Source organism: Artibeus jamaicensis, unplaced genomic scaffold (genome assembly GCF_021234435.1).
Source record: "Artibeus jamaicensis isolate MK-2021 breed Jamaican fruit bat unplaced genomic scaffold, CSHL_Jam_final contig_391, whole genome shotgun sequence".
NCBI classification, from domain to species: domain Eukaryota; kingdom Metazoa; phylum Chordata; class Mammalia; order Chiroptera; family Phyllostomidae; genus Artibeus; species Artibeus jamaicensis.
Window position 1 is genome coordinate 10,844,593 of NW_026521814.1, and position 24,313 is coordinate 10,868,905.

At 42.3% G+C, this 24,313-nt stretch overlaps 1 protein-coding gene across 6 annotated transcripts in view; it reads left to right on the forward strand.

Moving 5' to 3' along the window:
• The first annotated feature begins 340 nt into the window (after positions 1–340).
• MAP3K20 (mitogen-activated protein kinase kinase kinase 20) overlaps positions 341–24,313 on the forward strand; it is a 159,805-nt gene continuing 135,832 nt past the window's right edge. Inside the window, exons 1-2 of one of the 6 annotated variants that reach the window (XM_037151277.2) lie at positions 341–496; positions 15,130–15,322. In XM_037151277.2, coding sequence (XP_037007172.2) covers positions 15,164–15,322 — 159 coding nt within the window. In that variant the 5' untranslated portion in view covers positions 341–496; positions 15,130–15,163. Of the gene's footprint in view, positions 497–14,777; positions 14,960–15,129; positions 15,323–15,414; positions 15,597–24,313 lie in introns of those variants that run through there. The other 5 variants (XM_053665205.1, XM_053665206.1, XM_053665209.1 and 2 more) reach the window with 5 other exon arrangements.

Consider the following 24,313-nt stretch of genomic DNA (forward strand, 5'->3'; position numbering starts at 1 on the left):
ATATATATATATATATATATATATATATATATGAAGGCACAAAAGGGCACAAAGGCATGGGCCCTCTCCCTGCGCCCCGCCCAGCGACAGGGCAGGTGTCCCTCGCTGAGTGCAACCCCCCCCCCCATACCAGCCTCAGCCAGCTGCCTGGTGGGTTCCAGGGTTCTGGGGCGGATGGCACCCCTTGGGATGCATGCCTGCGGGGCCAGAGTGCTGCCCCAGGCCCCAGTCACTGGCCCATCAAAGCTGCGGCCCGACCACCAGCTGGCAGGGAGGGCTAGCCATTCCGCGCTCGGAGGTAGGTGGTGCTGTTGCCGTGACTGTCTTCCTCATTGGCGCGGGGTAGAGAGGCGGAATGTTCAACTCCTGACTCCAGCGGAAGCGTGGGAGCACACGGGACGCCGTCCTCTCGAACCCTGGTTGCTGCCCTTGCCCTCGCCGCGCCCGCGGGGCCTCTGCGCGCCCGGCTGCTGCTCGCGTCCGGCCCGGGAGCCAGGTAAGAACCAGGCGGAGGCCGGGGAGGGAGAGGGTGCGAGGGAGGCCCGTCACCTTGCCAGTCGCCCCACGTCTCCTGGCCGAGGCCCAGCCGCTTTGGGCCCTGGAGCCTGGCCGGCCCACCGGGTCCCCACCGGGACCCCCTCCCCAGCCCAGAGCCCGCCAGGGCCGCACGGGAGCGAGCGTTCCGGGCTGTAACGGATTCGGTGCCAGACTTCAGCCGCAGTACGGCCTCAAGCAGCTTTGGAAGTTTTGGCCGGTCCCACGCAGAAGTTGGCGCCGAGGAGAGCGGGGCGCAGTCTGGAGGGTCTGCAGCTTTCTGGGCCCTGGGTGCGCGGCGCGGTGCTGGCCGCCTCCTGGGCAGCCTCCTCCCCCACGGACCCGGCAGCACCCGAGCGCCGGCCTCTCAGTGGGTGACCCGACTACCACTCGGGAAACGAAACTCGAGTTTCCCAAATCAGGACAGGGTGCAGGCCACTTTCCAGCAGAGGTGTTTGCGTGCCAAGGGAGACCACAAACTTCTGCTCTTCTGCCAGGCCGGGCATGTTATCTCCCACCCAGAGTGGCCACTTCCTGCCCGGCCCTGGTCAGTGTGGAGCTAGCACCAACCCGCACGCTCCAGCGTCCCCCTTTTCCTTTCACGGAGGCTGAGGAGCACCCCTTTGCCTATCAGTGGCGTCCCCGGGTTCATGGGTTCTGAGACCAGCGCCTAGAGAGGAGTGCTGAGGCCGCCACGCCTCGCTCGCTCCTGACAGGTTGCAGAAAAACTTCCATACAGAACTGGGAAGAGTACATCCAACTGCCAAAAAATAAAATAAAATGGGGCAGTCATTGTTAGAGTGCTAAAAAATGTACGTTTTCGGATACGCCTGGAGATCTTGCAAAAACATTGTTTATGGAGAACTTAATTACTATTTGTCAGTTTCTTTAATAATGAAAGCCACACCATTTAGTGGCACATGCCAAATGTTACAATAAGCAGCTCTCTTGTCAGTAATGGTGTATTAGAATCAACTTACATAATTAATTCGGGGCTATTGGAGCTAAAGTGATTGTTAAAGTACATTCATATTTTAACCCTAAAGCTGTTTGAGGAGAATCCTCTTGCTTTTCTGAACTCGGTTGAACAATCAGAATTCAATGGGTCCAAACCTGCCAACACATTTAAAGACAAAAATAAACAAGCGATTCAAGACAGTTAACGTCCTCTTTGTCCCCACAGTGAAATTTCATAGTTTTGATTTTCAAAAAAATATGTGATGGCTGCATTTTGATGATGGTTTTGGTGATTTGTAGAGCCTTTGTTTTAAATTCCTGCTACAATAGTGAGAGATTTGGGAAATTGTAAATGAATATAAATTTAGTTTGTTTGGAAAGAGAGAATTAAGATAAAGAAAAAGGGCCTTTCAGAACAATGTGTCTTGTTTATTTTGATCTTAAACAGTTTAATTCTTGTGATAACTTTTTTTAGAATTGTTTTGGGAGCTTTTTTTTTTTAGCTGGAAAATATTGTTTAAATCAAAAGTTTTAGTGCTAATAATTCCAGAGTAAATAACCATAATGTGACATTTTTTTGTTCAGGGAAACAAATAGGTGATTGATCTCTTCCCTTATTCTTTCAGGGAACATATAAGAACAAATTGAAGAGTAAGAGAGAGAGAGGAGAGGACAGGAGAGGGGAGGGAGAGAGAGAGAAATAGCCTAATATTAAGCATGAGGATTTGGATCTAAAAATGGATGGTCAAAGATCTTGGGAACTAAGGGACCTTCTTGCCAAATAAGGAAACTTGGCAAGCTGCACTGTGTATTTTAAGTTAGCACATGAGTGAATGTTATTGGCAATATTTTGGCTGAGTGCCTATCTGGAATGGGCAGTGAAACTGACTTTGATAGGGTTACAGAATTATGAGGGGCGTGGAGTGAATAATCTAGTCATCATAGAAAACACTGGCAGAATTACAATGATGTTCCATGAAAAGAGGTCAGACATAGAGTGAAGCTATTAGTGTGGTGTGAAAGAGAAAAATGGGCAGTTGGTTTGAGAAACTGATGGATTTGGAGAAAAGAGAGGAGAGGAGCGATGATTTTTTTAAACGAGAAAAAGGTGTTGGTGGTGATATAGTACTTCTAAGAAAAAGAGCCTTATGTCTGTATCCAGAGATGTTGGAAATAAAAGTCAGTTTGGATCATTTAGTTTCCCTTTAATTTTACCCTGGACAGGTCGATAGGGAGGGTGTTGTGAACTGCTGCAGGGAAGATTTAGGCCACATCTTTTGTGGCTATTAACCTTGCCCTGCTACATACAAATAAGCAGAACTCTAGCTGTGAACAGAAAACTGCACCTGTTAAGGAAAGAGAGCTATAAATGCTTTGGCTTAGATTGGTTTGACCGATACATGTGTGCTTTTTGGGGTCAAACCCTCCCACGGACAGTAGAAGCATCGAGTATGCCCTAATCACAGGTAAATAATCCCAGCACAGTAGGAGATTCTGTGAGAACAAAGCAGCCACACGTTTGACACCTGAACCCCAGCATCAGGATTGCTAATAGGAAATGAAAGCCTTGCACTGAACTTCAGGGGGATGGTAAGCAATCTAGCAATTACTATAATAAGAAAAGGGTCTGTTTAAAGAGGGAGGAGAAAGCAAATTAGAAGGAAGAAGAAGACTGGCACAGTAGAAGGAAGATATACAGTGCGGTGGGGAGAATGGTATGCCTTTGGGGTCAGACCTGAGTTTGAATCCTGCTTGTGTCACTTCTAGGTTAGGCAGTCGGCTTGGGCAACTCTCATACCTTTGATGCTTAGTTTCCTCACATGTAAATTGGGAAGGGTAATACCTGCTTTATAAGCATATGAGACAGCACATGGAAATGCTTGAACCAGTGCCTGAAACTTCAGCTGCCATAACTGAGTAATAAGGAAGGGTGTTCTCCCACATCCTCCAGTTACCCACAGAGAGAGCTGCCTGTCTCACCTACTCTGGGCAAAGGCTTGCCCTTGGAGCCTGCCCTGTTCCCAGGTCGTGCTCACCTGTATGTGTGGGGCCGGGAGGTTTTCAGAGCTCCTCTCCTGCTTTTAGTGTAAGGGTTTCTAAAGCAGCTTTGTGTACCTCTGTTTATATACAGCTTTGTAATGTTCTTGGGGGGGGGTGAATCAAAAAATTAATGCATTTAAATATTTATATGAGAAGTTTGAAGAATTGGGGGGTTGCATGAATAGTGGAAGGTTATTCGCTTAAGACCAGAATCATCCTTAGAGCCGATTTTGAGCACAGCTTATTTCCGGGGTCCAACATCCTCCATCCTGGACTTATCTCTGGATTTCAAGTAGGAAAACCAATGAGAGAATGCAGGAGGCATGTTTAAAGGCCATTGAGTACATCTTTGCTTATTAAACTTATCTGCCAACGTGTCCTGTTATGGGGAAGAATGTATTTCTTCAGGGATTTTTAAATATAGCTATAAATATCCCTGATGGAAGCAAGCACTTCCTTTAACATGTTTCATTTAATCGTGAGAATTCATGTGAATTTTGCATTCTCTTCTATACTGCTGGACTTTATTGAACAAACCCATACAAACAGATACTAAGCATCTTTATGTCTTTGTTCCCCCAGGTCGTAAAAAGTAAAATCAGGGCTGCAGGATGTGTGTTTATTCATAAGCCTTCCGCACGGTGCTGGGTGCTCCACCTGTGGGAACACTCAGGCTCAAGGACTGCGGACCTGGTTCTGGTAGACGGTGCTGTGCCGCCAAGCTTCACGGCCTAGCCCAGTGCATGTGGTGATGCAGTTCCATCTTGCTGAGAAAATAATAGGGGTAGATCATCATCTGAAGGATTTTTGTTTTCTATGGTTTTTCTGTGGCTTTCAAGGTGAAAAGAGCTCTTTGCCTTGGAAGTGGAGGGGGAGGACGGAGGACAGTTGTAGGACAGGACTCTGGCATGTGGCTTTCACCTTCCCAGCAGTCTGGGAGGAGAAACTGAGAAGGCTGACCAGTCATCTCCGTTGTGTCCCTCACTGATGTTAATCACTGTGCCCCTCCTCAACATCAAGGGGCTCTTAGTGCCAGCTTTTTGACACGCACCCCTAGGAAGAGAAGGGGACCATTCATACTTTATAGTAGGTTAATTAGCCATTGTTTACTCAAAGGGTTGGAGTGGGTCTTAAAAAAAACATTCCTTCTGCTCTGGAGGCTGATGCGAGAGTTTCCTACTGTGGTATGTGCCCGCCTCTCATTGAACACTTCCAGTGCTGGGGAACTCACTATTAAACAAGGTGGCATATTTTCTTGTTAGGCAACTCTAAGAACCAGAAATTCTTTTCTATAACTTTTGTCCATGGATGGCTTTTCCTCTGGATCAGTGATGCATCACTTAGAGTCTTTCTTTGTTCTTCTCTAGTTTTAGCACCCTGGTTTTCTTTCACTTTCATCCAGATCACCAGAATTTAGCCCTCATTTCGGCCCTTCTGAGCGAGTATTCATTCTAGGTAATTAATCCAAAAATCGTACCTTTTTGCTAGCAGTAGCCAATATGCTCAGATTCTTCCTATGTGACAGAAAACCGGGTTCAAGGGTAGAAACAAAAGCCAAGTGGCAGCAGGATCTAGAAAGGTGTGGGGCTGCTGACTGAAGGAAGCCTTCTTCACTCAGGAGCAGCTGCTCTCCTCGCCGCACCTGCAGACACCTGTGGATTCCTCTTTCAGCCAGCCCGTGGCCATGTGCCCTGCCAGTGCTCCTGTGCTCTATTCAAAGTCCGAATTCCTGTTGCTCCTGCCACCAGTTATTCCACACAGGAAGCCTCTGCAGTGGCCTGGGTCATGGATCAGGCCTGTTCCTCGAGTCTTCGTTGGGGTGCGAGCACAGATACATTTCCACATGGCATTTCTGCGACATCAGTGCACCCACCCTCACTTTCCTGCTCCCCCTATGTTTTGCCTCTTGTAACACCATTTCTGGTGAGGAGGTGTATCGTGGCTGTCTGTTCTCATTAATTGAAATAGTAAAGTACTGTTAAGGCTGTTTCATTTATTTTTAAAATATATTTTATTATACCATTACAGTTGTTCTGTTTCCTCCCTTCATTCCCCTCTACCCTGCACACCCCCTCCCCCACCATTCCCCCCTTTAGTTTGTGACAACGTGTCTCAAGTTCTTTAGATTCTATATTTCCCATACTATTCTTGCCCTCCCCCTATCTATTTTCTACCTGCCATCTATGCTACTTATTTTCTGTACTTTCTCCCCCCTTCTCCTCCTCCTGCTCCCCTGTTGCTAACCCTCCATGTGATCTTCATTTCTATGGTTCTGCTCCTTATCTAGCTGTCCTCTTAGTTTGCTTTTGTTTTAGGTGTGGTTGTTACTAACTGTGAGTTTGCTGTCCTTTCACTGTTCATCTTTTTTATCTTCTTTTTCTTAGGTAAGTCCCTTTAACATTTCATATAATAAGGGCTTGGTGATGATGAACTCCTTGAATTTGATCTTATCTGAGAAGCACTTTATCTGCCCTTCCATTCTAAATGAAAGCTTTGCTGGATGGATCAATCTTGGATGTAGGTCTTTGGATTTCATGACTTGGAATACTTCTTTCCAGCCCCTTCTTGCCTGTAAGGTCTATTTTGAGAAATCCACTGACAGTTTGATGGGAACTCCTTTGTAGGTGACTGTCCCCTTAGCTCTTGATGCTTCTAGGATTCTCTTCTTCATTTTAATCTTGGCTAATGTAATGATGATGTGCCTTGGTGTGTTTCTTCTTGGGTCCAACTTCTTTGGGACTCTCTGAGCTTCCTGGATTTCCTGGAAGTCTATTTCCTTTGTCAGATTGGGGAAGTTCTCCTTTATTATTTGTTCAAATAAGTTTTCCACTGGTGGCTGTTCCTTTCCCCCTTCTGGTACCTCAATAATTCTGATGTTGGAACGTTTAAAGATGTCCTGGAGGTTCCTAAGCCTCTCCTCCTTTTTTTGAATTCTTGTTTCTTCATCCTTTTCTGTTTGGTCATTTTTTTTTCCTTCTGGTTCACTCCTTTGATTTGAGTCCCAGTTTCCTTTCCATTACTATTGGCTTTCTGTGTGTTTCCCTTCATTTCAATTAGTTTAGCCTTCCTATGTTCCTCTAATTTGTGACTAAAATCAACCAGTTCTGTGAGCATCCTGATCACCAGTGTTTTGAACTGTGCACCTGAAAAATTTGGCTATTTCTTCATCACTTAGATTTATCGGCTCAGGGGGCTCTGAGTTGTTCTTGAGCCATGTTTTGATCTGTTCACGCCCTTTACGTATGAGGGGTGGAGCCTTAGTTCACCAGGGCAGGGCCACCCAGGTCGCTGGTTTGTGATGCTGTAGGTGGGGGCGGGGTCAGAGAGGGACAATGGCGGTTCTCTCTGCTGCTTCTTGCCACTGGGGCCTGCGGGGTCCATCTCACTGCTAGCTCCTTCACCGGTTTATCTGCGAAAGTGTGACCGTGATCAGCCCTCAGTGGGTCTGCCCACTTCTCCACACCTGGGATCCGCCCACGGCTGCCGGCGCACCTGGGTTGGTCAGGTGGATCTTTCCTGCCCGACCCCGCTCTGCTGTTGGCTCTGCCCCTCTTACTGGTTTGGCTGAAGAGTTCATTATTGTGAGACTTCCGTGTAGTTCAGTTTTCTGTGGTTTGGCTGCGTTTTTGTTGCTAAAACTTTGTTGTTTTTAAACTTGATCGTGTGAGAAGGCACAGTGCTTCTACCTACCCCTCCATCTTAGCAGAAGTCCTCAAGGCTGTTTCATTTAAATAGCTCCTTTTATTTTAGCCTTTGCACTAACTAGAGAGTTATGTTACTTATACAGTAAAGCATAGAGAGGGGTGGGGAAAAAAGAAACAATAGCGGTTCTATTTTTAAGATTCTTAAAGTTGAATTCTCTCACATATCTGTGACTAATGATCCTATTCAGTGAACCTGACCTATTCTGTATGATGTGTTGATTTTCTCCCCCTGCACTTGAGGGAAAGGAAGGACTAGCTATGGTAACTAACAACTAGTTAGTTCTACTCACACACCTATTCTCCTGTTGCTAATGTAGATCTTTTTTTTTTGGGGGGGGGGGGCGGTGAAAAACAGAAACACAATAGAACAACAGCCCTGTTCAGGAAAAGAATATTTACATTTTTGCCCTGGCTGGCATAGCTCAGTGGATTGAGCACGGGCCTGAGAACCACACGATTGCGGTTCGATTCCCAGTCAAGGCACATGCCTGGGTTGCAGGCCAGTTCCTGGCAGGGTACTCATGAGAGGCAACCATACATTGATGTTTCTCTCCTTCCCTTCCCCTCTAAAAGATAAATAATAAAAATCTTTTAATAAAAAGAATATTTACATTTTTAACTTTGGTGTGATGAACACCAAACCAGAGCTTTCCCCATTATTTGAAGAATAGACTTGTAGGAAAAAAATAATTGCAGAACCATAATCCAAGTACCATTTTTTAAATTTTTTATTTATTGATTTTACATGAAGGAGGGGGGAGAGAGAGAGAAAGAAACAGAGAAACATTGGTTTGTTTTCCCACTTATTTATGCATTCATTTGTTGTTTCTTGTATGTGCCCTGACCAGGGATTGAACCCCTGCAACCTTGGCATATTGGGGTGACACTCTAACCAACTGAGCTACCTGGCCAGGGCCCAAGTGGTGGTATTTTAATACACATGATGATAAAGCACATTTTTAGTAGTTTATTCACTAATCTATGTTAAGGAGGCTGAAATAATACTAAGTAGTACTGTAGATTCTCAAAAGAAGGTATTAGGGCAGCAAGCTTGACAAAAGACTCTGTCAGGGGCTGTTTTCTAAAGCCTTTTTATTTTTGGTCACACTCGGGTCATAATAAACTTAGTTTTCCTATATTGCATTACAAGTCAATGTGTAACTTTTGTGGAAGAGGGAAGTGTAAATTAGGGAAAGAAGATGAAGGATCTGAATTCAGAAGTGGGGCCCATATAAACCTAAAAGAAAACTTCAGAAAAAGTCCAAAGTCCTGTTTTCTAGTGAAGTTAACCCTCTGGTCAAGTAGATCGACTCTTTTGAAGAGCTGTGATTTGTAGGTGCTTGGTGGAGCGGGTTGCGGCTCCCTGCGTCCACTCGCTGGGCAGGAGGCGGGTCTGAGAGAAGACAGCGGCCACCACTGGCGGGCGAGGTGCGTGCTCGGTCCCTCCCCAAGCCAGTGCTGTCATGGACGAACAGGTCCTGGTAACTCTAGTATCTAAAGAGAGTGTTGTCTCTTAGTAACTTAAATGTGGTCCATTTATTAAGTGATTGAAAGAAAATTATAATTATTTACTAATAAGATAGATCTGACAAAAATGGCCCAAAATTAAAAGCAGTAAAAAGAGAGAAAAAATGCACAGAGAAGCACAGATTAAAAAGGATTTAGGGATCAATAGTACATTTATCGATTAATAATTGCTCAGCAAAACTCATAGAGATACAATATAAAGCAATTCTGAAAGCAAGAGAGGAAAACTGTTGAGGAAAGCACACCTGAATACAAAGGCTAAAGAAGTAGACAGCTACATGTGACATCAAGACTTATTAAACTAGCCCTGGCTGGTGTGGCGCAGTGGATTGAGTGCTGGCCTGTGCAGCAAGGGGTGGGTGGTTTGATTCCCAGTCAAGACACATACCCGAGTTGTGGGCCAGGTCCCCAGTAGGGGGCGCAGGAGAAGCAACCACACATTGATGTGTGTCTCTCTCTCTTCCTCCCTCCCCTTCTTTCTAAAAAATAAATAAGATCTTTTAAAAAAAGGTAATAAAGTAATTAGAGTCATAATTCCCACTTATTATGTGTCCAACACTGTGCAAGGCCCTTTCACAGCATCTCCCACTTCCCAACAACTATGCAGCGTGGGTGGTGTTACTACCGGTGAGAAAACTGGGGTCAGAGAGGCACAGGGCCTGGCCCCAGGGCTCGCAGCTGCTGGGTTCAGCTTTGCTGTTAAATCTCTCCATCCGGAAGAGTCATCAAAGAAGCCAACTCATACTGTGCAAACTTAATAACATTTGGACTATCAATTTGGAGACATTTGATAATAAAATGGAAATTTTGTATTTATTCGTTCAGGAAATGCCACGATCTGAGACAAGGTGATTGGTCGAAGGTCACTGGGTGGCAGAGGCAGGGCACGAACTCACACCTGTGTGTTCTAAACGTCGTCGTGTTATGTTAGAACTTAGATGGGCCTTTCTTGTTTTTATTGTTTTTAATTCAGGGCAGAAGTCTGTTTGTTTGGGCTAGAAGGCTGAGCACTTTAAAAAGTAATTTAATGTTCCCTTTAAAGTTTTCTGCCTTCATGTGGTTTTATTTTTAATAATAATTAGCCAATGCTATGTGTGTCTGTGTTCAGCAATTTAGTTATAATTAAATTTTTTAAATTTTAATTTAAGGGAAGATTTTAAAATTAAAAACATTGTCTTACTACAGTCCTCAGATGATTGGATGCACCCCTGAGTTAGTGGTTTTCCGCACTGTCACAGTCATGACCCTCCATTAGGCTTTGATTTGGGTGACATCCCCCTTGGCGTTGTGTGGTAGAGACTTATTCATATTTAAAATAGCTTTCAGAGTTTATGAAACAAAAGTTAGAATGCTACAAAATTAGAACTGGGGAATGTTGCATGGAAAAAAATCGCCTTTCTTGTGTAAAAGCATAAATTTTAACATGGTGGGATGAAAACATCATATGAGTGGGTATTCTGTGTAAATACATTTATATAGATGATGCTCGTTAGATGACGCCTGGTGTATTTACTGGAGAATGCATCAGAAAAATAAGAACATAATTTGATTAGGTAGCAGTCTTCCCCAAGACGCTGTGAATATGATTAATCAGCAACTCAGATTTTTCACTTTTCTGGTCATAAGTTGACCCTCTTAGAATAGTGATTTTAAAGTTAAAGGAGAGAAAGCTGCAGGGGGGAAAAGAAATATATGTGGTCCCACCCTCACAGACAACAGAGGGAGGCTCGGTCAGGCTTCACGGCCAGACCCCCGATGCTTTGCCCAGCTCACTGGAGTGCAGACCTGTCCCTGTGGGCCCTGGCGTTGTGTCTCTTTGGTCATCAGAAGGGACTTTGTTTTGTGTGGTCTCAGCAAATCTTCACATAATCACATAGCCAGTTTCCAAATGGCAGGATGTATCACAAAATGACTAATAGTGATTCTGAGGAGAACATGACTAGTTGCCTCGTCTCAAAGGGTAAAGGTCATGGAGGTCTGTGCATCTCAGGGGCCCCCTTCTCTCTGGCCCCCTTAGGCCAGTTTCAGATGCCACTGATCTACCTCAGTGCATCCATATTCCCTGGACCTGCTCTGCACCAGAGGATTTAGATTTATTCATACTGATCTCATCTTGGTTCAGATCTCTACATGTATTTTTAAAAGGATTTTCCTTCCTCTCCCCCTCTTTTCCCTTCTTCTTCTTTGGACTCAGAGACACCCAGTTGTGAAGGTCCCAAAACATATACTCTTTCAGTCTCCCAAGAAGCCCTGGCAGCCCTTTCCAAATCAAGATTTGCTACAGAATCCTTCAGGGGCAAGGTGGGGAGACTTGTAAATACTGTAGGTGTCAGATTGTACTTAATCTGGTTGGAATCTTTGCAGTTGCAAAAGGTATAATGGAAGAATAGCCAGAAACTATTTATTTATTTGTTCATTCATTCATTCATCAAATATTTTTTAATGGAAAAGGTGCATAGGCCTGGCTGTGTACTGGCTACTGAATACCCAGATGTAAATACAAATGGCTTTTGCCTTTAGGGAACTTACAGTCTGGAGGGAACTAAGGGAGAAGGATGAATGGGTGAAGGAAGGTGTTATGGCACAGAAGAAGGAAAATTTAACTCTACTCATGAGGCTCAAAGGAGCTAGTGGTGGCCCTGGCCAGTGTGGCTTAGTCACTTGGAGCATTGTCCCGAAAGTTTGTGGGTTTGATTCCAGGCCAGGGCACATACCCAGGTTTTGGATTTGATCCTGGGTCAGGACACATCCAAGAAGGCAACTAATTGGTGTTTCTTTCTCACATCCATGTTTCTCTCTCTTCTCTTCTTCTGCCTTTAAAAGCAGTGAAAAAATGTTCTCAGGTGAGGATTTAAAAAAAGGAGCTGGTTGTGAACAGGAGTTTATTTTAGAAAAACAGGAGGTTTTCTAAGCAAAGACAAGGTGCAACGGTACAGAGATAGGAGAGAGAGCAGCGTGTACTGGGAACTGTGAGTGGTTCCTCCTGTGTGTATGGGGCATGGGAAGACAGGAAGTGCCAGCGGCTGTCTCTGGTAAAGAAAGAACACAAGAAAATGTCCCAGAGTTGAAAGACATGAGTTACAGACAGAATTCACTGAGGGCACTACCAGTGAATGCCAAAGACTCATCCCTAAACATATGCTGTTAATTTCAGGATTCCAGCCATAAATACAAGATCCTAAAAGCTTTCAGAAAGGAAAAGATATGGAAAAGGGATAAGTAACCAGAGTAGCATCAGTCTGCTCTATAGCCACATTAGAAACTAGGCTATGAAGTAACACTTCCAAAATTATAAGAAAAATGATTCTCTACTTAGAATTACATACCCAGCCAGGGTACCAGTCGGCATTTTAAGACACAGATTCTCAAAAAAAATTTACAGTCGGGGCACTCTATCAGGTAGCTAAAGAGAGATGTGCACTGTCAAAACAAGAAGGTAAACCGGGAAAGAGGAGCCAGGAGGTCTGAGGGCAGGGGCTCCCGCAGAGGAGATCGTGCAGGAAGTTCTCGGGATGGCGGTGAAGGGAAGTCTCAGTCCAAGTCAGGCCTCAAGAGAGACCATTCCATCCAGACTGAATCAAGGTGAAGGATATAGGAGGAATGTGCCCAAGAAAAAAACAGAATAAAAAAATTACCCGATGTTTCTACTTTATTGAGAGTAGCTTTGCAGTTCTTGGGAGAGTTCAATAATTAAGGTTAGTAAGTGTTAGGCGTATAAAGAGCTAAGCAAACAACAAAAATAAAAAACAGAGCAACTAATAACTCTAGGAGAAACAAGAAGTTATTCAAGAAAGGAAAAGTTACAGAATTCTACATGGCACTCCTGGGAATAATACTTACCTTGTCAGACTATTGTATACCCTGATTGTTGACGTAATTAAGCATTACAGCGTGGTTGGAAGCTGGGAGGATTCGGCAGGTATGACGACGTGTCATATGCAAAGAGGTTAAGGATGGTAAATGAGAACTAAATCCTTGTCTTCCACTGGGCAAACTTAATAGACAATATCTGTAATGGAACAACCAAAAAATAACATTTTTTTAGACATGCAGAGGTGAGCCCTGGCTGGGTGGCTCATTCGGTGGGAGTGGTGTCCCATGCACCAGAAGGTTTCTGGTTTGATTCCTGGCCAGGGTACATACTGGAGGCAACTGATTTGATGTTTCTCTCTCTCTCATTCTCCCCCTTTCTCTCTTAAATCACTAAAGCTTTCCTCAGGTGAGGATTTAAAAAAAGAAAGAAAGAAAGCTGGAGGTAAATACCAGAAGAAAATGCTAAAGGAGTTGAAATTAGTTCCCTCTGTAGAGAGAATTCAGTGGAGGCAGTTCTAATTTTACTATTAGCCTTGTTGTTCTATTTTATTTTTAGACTTTGATAAAAATATTGAACAAGTATCTGTAACACTGAGGGAATCTTGCAAGTGGTGTTTTATATTTTGTTGCACAAACTTTTTAACTTGCATATTTTGTGTCCCTACCTTTGGCACATTCCTAAATTTTATCCATATTTTGTTCTTTTCTATGATTAAATAAAAATTGAAGCAAAATTCAGTAAAGGTAAATTATTGACTCAACTATGTGTCTAGACTATACCTAGATACTATAGTTTTTTTTCTGACTGTATTTTTATGTAGACTCCAAGTTATCTTTTTAACTTCAGAGGGTAAACAGCCTTCTCCCTCTCCTTGTCCCCAAAGTCGAGCAGAGCTTGACTTCACGGGAGAAATCAGCATTCCTCAGTGACCCGGTATTCCTAAAATGGGATTGCTTGTCAGCTGCACGTTAAGTCTCCGAGCAGACTGTTTACATCACTCAGCGAAGCTGCAAGTTGTCTACAAATGCATTTTGTCGATTTGTATGGATACAAACTGCCCCTTCCACCTTTTTGTTATGAAAACAATCAAATCCCACAGAATAATGACCAGAGTAGTAAAGTGCCCATGAACTTCCACCTAGATTTGCTAGTTCTTAGCTAGTTCATTTTGCCACATTCACTTTCTCTCTGTGTATGTTCACACTTCTGTTGAACGTGGGGAGAAGCTGAATCATTTTATGTTAAGCTGTAGATATCACACCTTAATACATCTCCCAGTATATCTCCCAAGAACAAGAACATCCTCATACAAAGCTAAAATACCATTATTTGCCATAGATAATTGAATATTATCTAATATAGAATTGATATGCAGATTTCCCTAAAATCCCACTAGTGCTTTCTGTAGGTTTTGTTTGATCCAGCATCCAGTGATCATGCATTGCATTTAGTCACCATTTTTTTAAAATCCTCTTTATGCTACAAGTTTTCCTGCTTTTTAAAAAAAAGCCCCTTTCACGACGTTGACAACAGTGAGGAGCCCAGGCCGGCAGTTTTGTAAATGCTCTGCACCTGTGAATTTGTCTTTCTGCTCCCTCATTATGCCGTTCTGGTTTACAGTTTCAGCAAGCGTGTGCATACAAACTTTGGTATCCACCTGCTTTTTATGCAGTTCAAAAGTTTAGTGTCCTGTTTTCTTGTTTGTATGTGTTTTGTTTTCCCTGCTAGTTTATAGTTTGGCATGGGGTATGAAGGGTGAACACTTACCTGGTGAAGGGCAAACACCTTAGACTGCAGAAAAATGCCACTATAATGATCTCTGGGAGGGGAAATCGTTCCTCTGGAAACAGGCATAATATTTTTTTAAACGCTCTTGGCAGAGGTCTTTGGATGACTTAATATACTGTAATCAAGGGCAAATCTTCTACTCTTTAATTAACTTTCTGCTACAGTGTATAGTCCAGGGAACCACTCAGGAAAACGCTTAGCCAACTTTTCTATCATCCCAAAGCTGAATGTTTTTGCTTTTGGAGTCCAAGCATTGAATGTGTGCTCATTTCGCAGCACTGTGGCTCTCCGTGGGCCAGGATGCTCAGTGGCTTAGGCCATGTATATTTTGTGTGAAGTGAGCACAACGTGGAGAGACGGCATACCTCACATACCAGGAGAGCGATGCAAGCGTGCTGTGGAAAGCATGCTTCCCGTTTGTCAGGGTTTCACGATAGGAGACCTGGTGACACAGTAGCCTTTCCGCAGAGCTCCTGGGATGTGCAGGAAGTGCGGCTGCAGGTTTTGTCGGGGGGAAATCTGAGCCATTTCTCTGTGGACAGCTGGGCTGCAGAGTCTGGGCAAGTCGCTGTTGAATTTTGCACGGGCTGCCAGAGTAAGTGTTTTCATTTTGATTTGTTTATAGTCCTGGTTTTCCTTCTCCTGAGTCATCCAAGATTCTTTCTGGAAGTTTCACAGGACTTATTATTATACATGATCTAAAGTAGGATTCAGAGGATTCATTCTAACATATTTGTAATCCAATGTTTTTCTTTCTCTCTGCAGAGTTTGTGGAAGTATAATACTTTGTCATTATGCGATGTCGTCTCTCGGTCCCTCCTTTGTGCAAATTAAATTTGATGACTTGCAGTTTTTTGAAAACTGCGGCGGAGGAAGTTTTGGGAGTGTTTATCGAGCCAAATGGATATCACAGGACAAGGAGGTGGCTGTGAAGAAGCTACTCAAAATAGAGAAAGAGGTAAGGTCTTTGCTTGTGATCTGAAGTGGTCACAATGGCACTTATGTAAGTTTTTCAGCTAGAGTCAGAGGTCCCAGGCTGCCAGGGACCTGGCAAAAGCCTTTGGGGCTGATCTGCAAGGCCGTTTCCCAGTTTCCATTCCGGGAGCCCCATAAATAGAAATTATTGCTGCGTGCGCTTTAGGCTTGAGTTCTGCTAGGGGTCATCTGAACTGAGAGGATTTCTTTCCATGGCGTGAAAGACCGAATGTTCTCTGAACTCTCCTGGAGGAGAGGTAAGATTTCAGACCTTTTCTTTTCCCTGGATCAGCCAAGAGGGGTCAGTAAAGAGTAACCTGTTGAGTTTTCATCCCCTTTCCATTTTCTGTCTGAATTTGTGGCCAGTGGGAGTTGCCTTTTAAAAAAGGAGCAGCATATCCTACTGAAGTGTAGGCACTACCGGTGTTCTGGATTTCACCTCTGCCTGAAGCCAAAAGTCATGGCCTTTGTGTTCTACAAAATTAGCAGGTGCCAGAAAGAGCTGCCCTACTTCTAAAACCAGAAAAGGCCTTCAGAGCCTGGGATACGTGCAGGTCATATCCAGGTCAGAACGCACTGGCCCTTCTTCCTGCTCGGGAACGTGATACAATGTCACCCCCACGTCCAGCTCGGCTTCCTGAGAGAAAAGCAAGTTGTAGAGCTGACCCTCTGGAGCTCGTTTCGGTCATTTCTATTTTTTTATTTCTACTTCTACTAGTTTCGTTTTGGCTAGTTATGATTCTTTTCAATATCTTTTTAAAGTGAACTTTTTTGTAAATGTCTTGTAATCTGCCTGAATGATTTCATTTTCCCCCCATTACTTGCTGCTGGTGAACCATGGCCGTTGATTAGAGAGGGCCACCCAAAAGGCAGCACCGGGGCCTCTCCTCCCGGCGGTGCCGCCTGCGTGTGCGGCTAGCAGCAGGGTTGCCGATCACCGATCACCGAGGCAGGTCGGAGGACTGAGAGAGGCCCGCCCTGGGGAATCTCTGGGCTGTGGGAAGCTCAGGCGGTGAGAGCCTTTAAAGCCAATGTGTGCCCCAAACCGGAAGGCCACTATGTAGAACAAGTTTCCTTCTCTTCGTTTCCAGATCAACCGATTCTTAAACAGTAGCCCAATAATAAAACCATTTCTTTCTCTGGACTGAACCTAACTCCCTTTCCCTAGTGAACTCCTGAAGCCTTTGTAAGAGGCATATCTGCACCTGTTCTCTAGGGCGGGAAGGAGGGCTGTGAAAATGCACGGTGCCGCCGCAGGAGGGCCAAGTGAGATCCGGGAGGCCACATCCCCATTCTTTGCTTTTTAAACTCTGAAAGCTCTGGTTGGCACGGTGAAGAGCAGAAAATGAGCCAGTTCCATCAAATTTTAGTCTAGGAAGTATGTAAGTGGGCCAATGTTTTTTTTATGTTAGGTCGTGCAATTTCAGCACAACAAACCTGCCTTTATGTGATTGTTGGATGTGTGACTTTATGAGACATGAAACACATTTTGATAAGAAAACAATAATTCGCACCCATTCTCTCCACTGCCACCCATACTTATTTAATACCTTTTGACTATCTTAAGAGAGCCAGGAAATGACGTAGGAAAGCCTGGGAGGGTGGGGTGTGAACTAGGAGCTGATATGTGCCAGGTACTTCTCTGGTGTAGGCTTTTGTTTATTTATTTATTTATTTTTAATTTTAAAAATATATTTATTTATTTTTTAATATTTAATTCATTTTTTAATTTAAATTTTATTTCTTTATCTTTAGAAGGGAAGGGAAGGAGAGAAGGAGAGAAATATCAATGTATGGTTGCTTCTGGTATATCCCCTGCTGGGAACTGGCCTGCAACCCAGGCATGTGCCCTGACGGGGAATCGAACCACGATCTTTTAGTTCACAGGCCTGTGCTCAATCCACTGAGCTATGCCAGCCAGGGCCTAGCTTTTATTTATTTTTAATAGATTTTATTGATTATGCTATTACAGTTGTCCCATTTTTTTCTTCTTTATTCCCTTCTACCCTGCACCCCCCTCCACCCTCCAGCATTTCCTTCCTCCCCACTTAGTTCATGTCCATGGGTCGTACATATAAGTTCTTTGGCTTCTCATTTCCCATATTATTCTTAACCTTCCCCTTTCTATTTTGTACCTACCATTTATGCTTCTTATTCCCTGTACCTTTTCTCCCATTCTCCCCCCTCCCCACTGATAACCCTTCATGTGATCTCTATTTCTGTGAATCTGTTCCCATTCTAGCTGTTTGCTTAGTTTTTGTTTTTGTTTTTTTTTAGGTTCAGTTGTTGATAGTTGTGAGTTTGTTGTCATTTTACTGTTCATATTTTTTATCTTCTTTTTCTTAGATAAGTCCCTTTAACATTGCATGTAATAAGGGCTTGGTGATGATGAACTCCTTTAACTTGACCTTATCTGAGAAGCACTTGATCTCCCCTTCCATTCTAAATGAAAGCTTTGCTGGGTAGAGCAATCTTGCATGTAGGTCCTTGCCTTTTATGACTTGGAATACTTCTTTCCAGCCCCTCCTTGCCTGCAAGGTTTCTTTTGAGAAATCAGCTGATAGTCTTATGGGAGCTGCTTTGTAGTTAACTGTCTCCTTTTCTCTTGCTGCTTCTAAGATCTTTCCTTATCTTTCATCTTGGGTAATTTAATTAAGATGTGCCTTGGTGTGTCCCTCTTTGGGTCCAATTTCTTTGGGACTCTCTGGCCTTCCTGTAAGTCTATTTGCCAGATTAGGGAGGTTTTCCTTCATTATTTTTTAAAATAAGTTTTCAATTTCTTGCTCTTCCTCTTCTTTTTCTGGCATCCCTAGGATTCAGATGTTGGAATGTTTAACGTTGTCCCTGAGTTTCCTAAGCATCTCCTCATTTTTTGAATTCTTGTTGCTTCATACTATTTTGGTTGAAAGTTTATTTCTTCCTTCTGGTCCAAATCATTGATTTGAGTCCCAGTTGCCTTCCTGTCATTATTTTTTCCTTGTACATTTCCCTTTATTTCACTCTGCGTAGCCTTCACTTTTTCCTCTATTTTGTGACCACACTCAACCACTTCTGTGAGCATCCTGATGACCAGTGTTTCGAATGGCGTGTCTGATAAGTTGGCTATCTCTTTATTGATTATTTTTATTTTTGGAGCTTTGATCTGTTCTTTCATTTGGGCCATATTTTTTTGTCTTGGTGCGCCTATTTTATAGTAAGGGGAGGAGGCTTAGGTATTTGCCAGGGTGGGGCAACCTGCTTTTGTGGTGCTGTCTGTGGGGGAAGGGTCCAAGAGGGAACAGTGCTGCTTGTTTGGCTTTTGGCTGGCTTTCAGTCACTTCCCCAACTACCCACAAGCAAATTGGGCCCTTCTGGTGTTGGTTCCCGGGTGGGTGGGTGGGTTTGTATACATTCTATGACCCCGTGGGTCTCTCCAACGAATTCTCCTGTAAAGCTGGGAATTTTCTCTTTTCAGCTCGACCTCCACAGGTGTTTTTAGTCAGAGGTTTTGAGGCTTTATTTCCCTGCACTAGGACCTTGGGTTGCATGGTCTGTCTCACTCCTCAGCTGTTCCTCCCAGTTTATCTGCATGTGCATGTGGGACCACTTGGTCCACCAGCTGCTGCCTTGACACATGTCTTCACCCCGCTGCCCCTCTCTGCCCCTCTCTGCCCCTCTCTGCCCCTCCTACCAGTCTGGATGAATGTTTCTTCTTTAACTCCTTGGTCGTCAGACTTCCATACAGTTCAATTTTTCTTGCAATTCTAGTTGTTTTTTGTTTTTAAATTTGTTGTTGTCCTTCTTTTGGTTGTGCAAGGAGGCACAGTGTGTCTACCTACACCTCCATCTTGGCCAGAAGTGTGGTGTAGGCTTTTAACCTGGGTGTTCTGTGTCGTGCAGAAATTGAGTAGGTCACAGTAAAATGCAGAGGCATAACTCATTAACTTGTACGTAGGGAAAACATAAACTCTGTTTCAGCTTTGGGGCTTGGTTCAGTCAGTGACTGTCAGTGATAAAGAGACATGGTAAATTATTGCAGAGCAATGGTGCATCTCCACACTGAATCAACATGAGTTCAAGATGTGGAAAAGTTTTGCTATGGGGTTGGCAACTACTGGAAAGAAAATATGCTTTTCTTTCATAAATTTTTGTTATACTTCATGAACTAGGTATTGGCTTGCTAGGTATTGGCTTTCTAAGTGGTAAGCTAAAAGTAATTATCTCTGGATTTTATTTTAATTTATAGATTCAGTCATATGTCACTTGGTCATTTTTGCCAATGAGTTTTAGAAGCAGTGGAATATTTAATAATATGTTTGTTGCTCATTCGTGTATTTCTTTAAGAATGATCTGATATCTGATTAAATATATGTTTTATGAACTTAGTAAAAGATGGAGGAAATATGTACCAAATTCTTTAACTTTGCTCATGTGAGAAGATAGAAGACTATTTATTTTTACTTTATTTATAGACCTCTAATTTAGTGAGTATGTATCACTACTTTCCTCTGCTTTAGTGAGTATACTTTTCTAATTTAGAAAAAAATAAAGAAAAATGATGTTTACTTTAAATTTCAGTAGTTCTCTTTTTTTCCAGTCATTCTTTAAAAGTTTACTTTTTAATAACTTTTATACCTAGGGAAAAATTGTAAGAATAGTACCATGAATTCTATCATATCCTTTTCCTAAAATCACTGCTTATTAACATTTTGCAGTATTTCCTATCTCTATAATATTTTTACTTACCTGTGTTTATACATGTTTAATTTTTTTACTGAAACATAAGAGTAGGTTACAGAGGCCATGTCCCTACATACCCTGGTACTTGAGCATCTTTCAAGAACACAACCATGATACAACTGTCAAATTCAGGAAATTTAACATTGATTCCACAACAGTACATTGATTCAATAGTAATACAGTCTATATTCAAATTTTGCCATTTTTCCCAATAACCGCTTCTTATGGCAATTTTTTCCAACCCAGAATCCAATCCAGGTTCACATATTGCATTTAGTTAATGTATCTGCTTAGTTTGCTTTAATCTGTTATCGTTTCTCTGCCTTTTTTTTTTTTTATCTTTTAAACTCTGACATTTTGAAGAGTGCAGGACAGCTTTCTAGAATGTTCCTTGTTTTGGATTTATCTGATTTTTCCTCCTCTTGCCTAGTTTAAGGTTATGTAGTTTTGGTAGGAATGCTACACAGGTCATGTGCCCTTGGTGTATCTTCATGAGACCACCGTTGTCATTTGCTCCACTATTGGTGATAATAATACTGAACCCGTGATTAAGGGAGGGGGCTCATCCAATTTGTTCACAGTAAAAATACCTCTTTTTCCTGAGTAACTAATGATTAAGCCGTTAGTAGAGACTTTGAGTCTATGTAAATATTTTTCCTCAGCAAACATTACTCTGAGTTACTGCATCCATCAAACAAGAATACTTGATTCAAAAAAGAATCAAGGATTATAATGACAGTTATTGTGTGGAAAGCAAAAAGTTCTAGCATAAATGAGTCTTCTTTTCTTCCTTCACTTATTTATTCACCCCTTTATTCATTTATTTATTGTTTCATTGTATACTTATGGATATTATTTTCAAACTCAAAATGTTACTGTCCATTTTTGTTATTTTTCACTTTCATGATTAAATTGCCTTTGATTTAGTAAGTTAAGAATCCTTTCAGGTTGACTCCTTTGTCCTTTTGATATGTCTTCATCATCATCATTTTTTTAGCATTTCCTTACTTTTTGGCATAAAAGATATTCCAGGATCAGCCATTTCTTTTAAGAAGCCCTGATTCTGGGTACATGATTTGGGAGTATGATATTTAGAAGCCAAGATTTCTAAATATCATAGATTAGGTGTGCTCATTGTAGACTATCAAAAAAGAGCCTTTGTTCTTTTGAGAGAAAAAAAGGAGTATAGAAAAATCTTATTTATGGAAGCATTTAATTTAAAAGTTTAACATTATACATCAGAATAGCTATGATCTGTAATGTGCTCCTGTTAGAAATATTAATTGGTAAAATTTTTGGAGAAGAGTATAGCAAAATATATCAAAAAGTCTTAATATAGACTTCCTTTGAAACAAAAATTCTACTCTTGAGACTTACTACTAGGAAGCATGAATAACAGATGTGCAGGAAGAGGAATGTAACAGGCTGTGGTGCATCTTATGCGTATAATGGTGAAGGATTAGAAACAACCCGTGTGTCTACAGCAAATTATCTTTTAAATGATGGAATATCTCACCCCCCCAAAAAAAAAGGCAAATATGGGAGGTGATGGATATGTTAATTAACTCCATGGTGGGAGTTAATATCACAATATTCATGTATATTAAAATCATTGAGTTGTACATTTAAAATATGTTACAACTTTATTCATCAATTACACCTCAATAAAGCTGAAAAAATTATGCTGCATTTGTATAATAGAATTCTATTGCACCTTGGAAGAATATCCACAGAGTTAGGAAAATGCATATAATATACAGCTAAGTGGTAAAAGCAATTTCCAAAACATTTTGATGTAATCTCAAGTGTCTGCTCGGTGTCTGTATAGTGTTTTTATTTTTTTATATTGCTTTATTTTTCATAGTTTTCTATGATCATGTCATACTTTTCTCCTGCACTTAATATTTTATTATGAAAAATTGCAAAATTAAAGAAAAGTCGAAATGGTTTTATAGTAAACATCTGTACATCTCCCGCCTGGGGTCTGTCATTAACACGAATACTAACCTTGCAGTATCACATATGCACCCCGCTAGGTGTGCTTCCGTTTATCAGCCCTCTCTCCTGCATTCAGAGTAAGTTACAGGCATCAATACATGTCCCGTGAAATTCCTTTAAAGAGTGCCCGTTATTACCAGGGTTCGGTATGTGTTTACAGTTTTGTTTCCTTTTGAGGTAAAATTTACATACAATCAAATGCATGTATCATTAAGTTTTGACAAATGCGAACACCTTGTGACCCACCTATTTACTTTTATAATCAGAAAACACTCATTTAAAAATTGTGGCTCTGACAGCCTGTGGCACTTTCTAAGACTGTTCGTGTGAATTGAGTTTTATCAAACTCCTTAGTACGTCATAAATCCCTAAAATGTTTAATGTTTATTTATCCATAGCAGTGCTATGGGATTTTCAGTGGTAATTTAGCCCGTTTATTTAGTTGAAGATTTACTTATAGTGCACTATTTATTTTTTGTTTTAAAAAGTGTTCAACAGGAAGAAAATACAATCTGCAGAATATACACCAAAGGGATGAGAAGAAATCGATATTGTATCTTTTGGGGAAACTTTAGTGGAGCTGAGGTCGGACCAAACAGCGGAGGTAGAAATGGAAGCCAGGAGTGGAGGGGAGGGCGGAGGAGGGCACCGTGGGCCCTGCGTCCTCTTGCCAGCAGCCGCTGGCCCAGAAGGCCGTCCCCTGGCAAGTTCGTCCCTCCGCACCAGAGCAGCTTTTAGAAAGGGCTGATCAGAACAGCTTCGTTTTGCTTTCACAATGCATTTCGTGATATGTAGAACCAGACTTGTCTGCACACGATTTTTTTTTCTGTCTGAGAGATGGAAACCTGTAAGCATTTGATTTACTGATATTCACCTGATAGTAGGAAACCAGATTTAAGTCTGAGATGTGAAAGAAACAAGATTGCTTTGTATTTTCCCAAAAGAATTGAAAGGAAGCAGAATCCTCAAGAGGTAAAATATGAGGCTTTTTCTTTATCTGCCTTGCCTTTCGCAAGGCACTACTCTCTTTACTTAAAAAGGTTTTTTCTACCCCAATTTGAGTTTTCGTGGAAGTGTGGAAAGCCATATAAATTCGAGTTTCAAAACTGCCCCACACTGTAAAGATTTATAAAGAGAGAAGATCAAAAATGTCAAAACTGATTATAGGAACAGGAACTATTGGTAACTTTTTATATGAAGGGGAAAATATTCCCATGACACAGAAAACAATCTTAATTTTGACACAGAGCTGGGAAAGAACTAAAAATAAAAGCTTTTGTTATACAAACCTCATCAACACGACAACGTTCAGTGCTTCATAGAAGGCTAGTTAATGTTGCTACCACTTTTTTAGTTCACAGAGACCCTTTTTTCTCTCTTTTGTAGTTCTGTAGCTGACTTCAATTTGCTTTTGCTTCAATTGTAAAAATGCTATTTTAATGTTTTCCCCTGAACACAATAAAGAAGAAGAATACTACATTTACTTTCTTCGTAGATCCTCTCAGTATTTAGAAACATGGATGGGCCCCGTACAGATAAAATTAAATATCATGGATACTTGAATCCTGGCATAGTTTCTGTGACAGTTTGTCCAAAATGCTACTCCAGAATGACCAGAATGACCACTGGTGTGTTTAAGCCTCAAGATTGCCATTTTGGTTCTACTGGCGTTGACATTGGAAGTTGCTGCCGCGCCGAACTTGTTTGTTACAGCATCTCCACATCCCCAGTCTCTTCTCCTTCACTCAGGAGTCCCTTCTGAGTTAATCAGGACAACCCCATGTAGAAGTTTTCTCTATCCAGTAAGAACTGACTCATCCTGGATGCTGTTCTTTTAGGTCAGTGCTTCTCAAAGCATGTCCCCAGACCAGCAGCATCCAGCATCACCGGGGACTTGTTAGGAGTGCAGATTCTTGGGCCGCACCGCACACCTACGGACTCAGAAACTGGGGTGTGTGGGGCTGGGTAGTCTGCGCTGTAACAAGCTTTCCAGATGTTTCTGATGCCCCTAGGGTTTGAGAATCACTGCTTTCAGTTGTACCTAGCCAGCTAGTGACATGTCAAATACAAGGAACATGTCAAAATTCGAAACTTCAGTTTGGAGTTTTAGGTATTCTGGGGACCAACCGTGCCCAGGCCCTGCTCGGTGGCATCATCGAGCAGAATGGACTAAAGGCGGGCTCAGGAATGGCAGGTGTCCCGACACCTCTGGCAAATCCCTGCCAATTCCAAACCTTCCCCATTCTGGCTCTCGCCT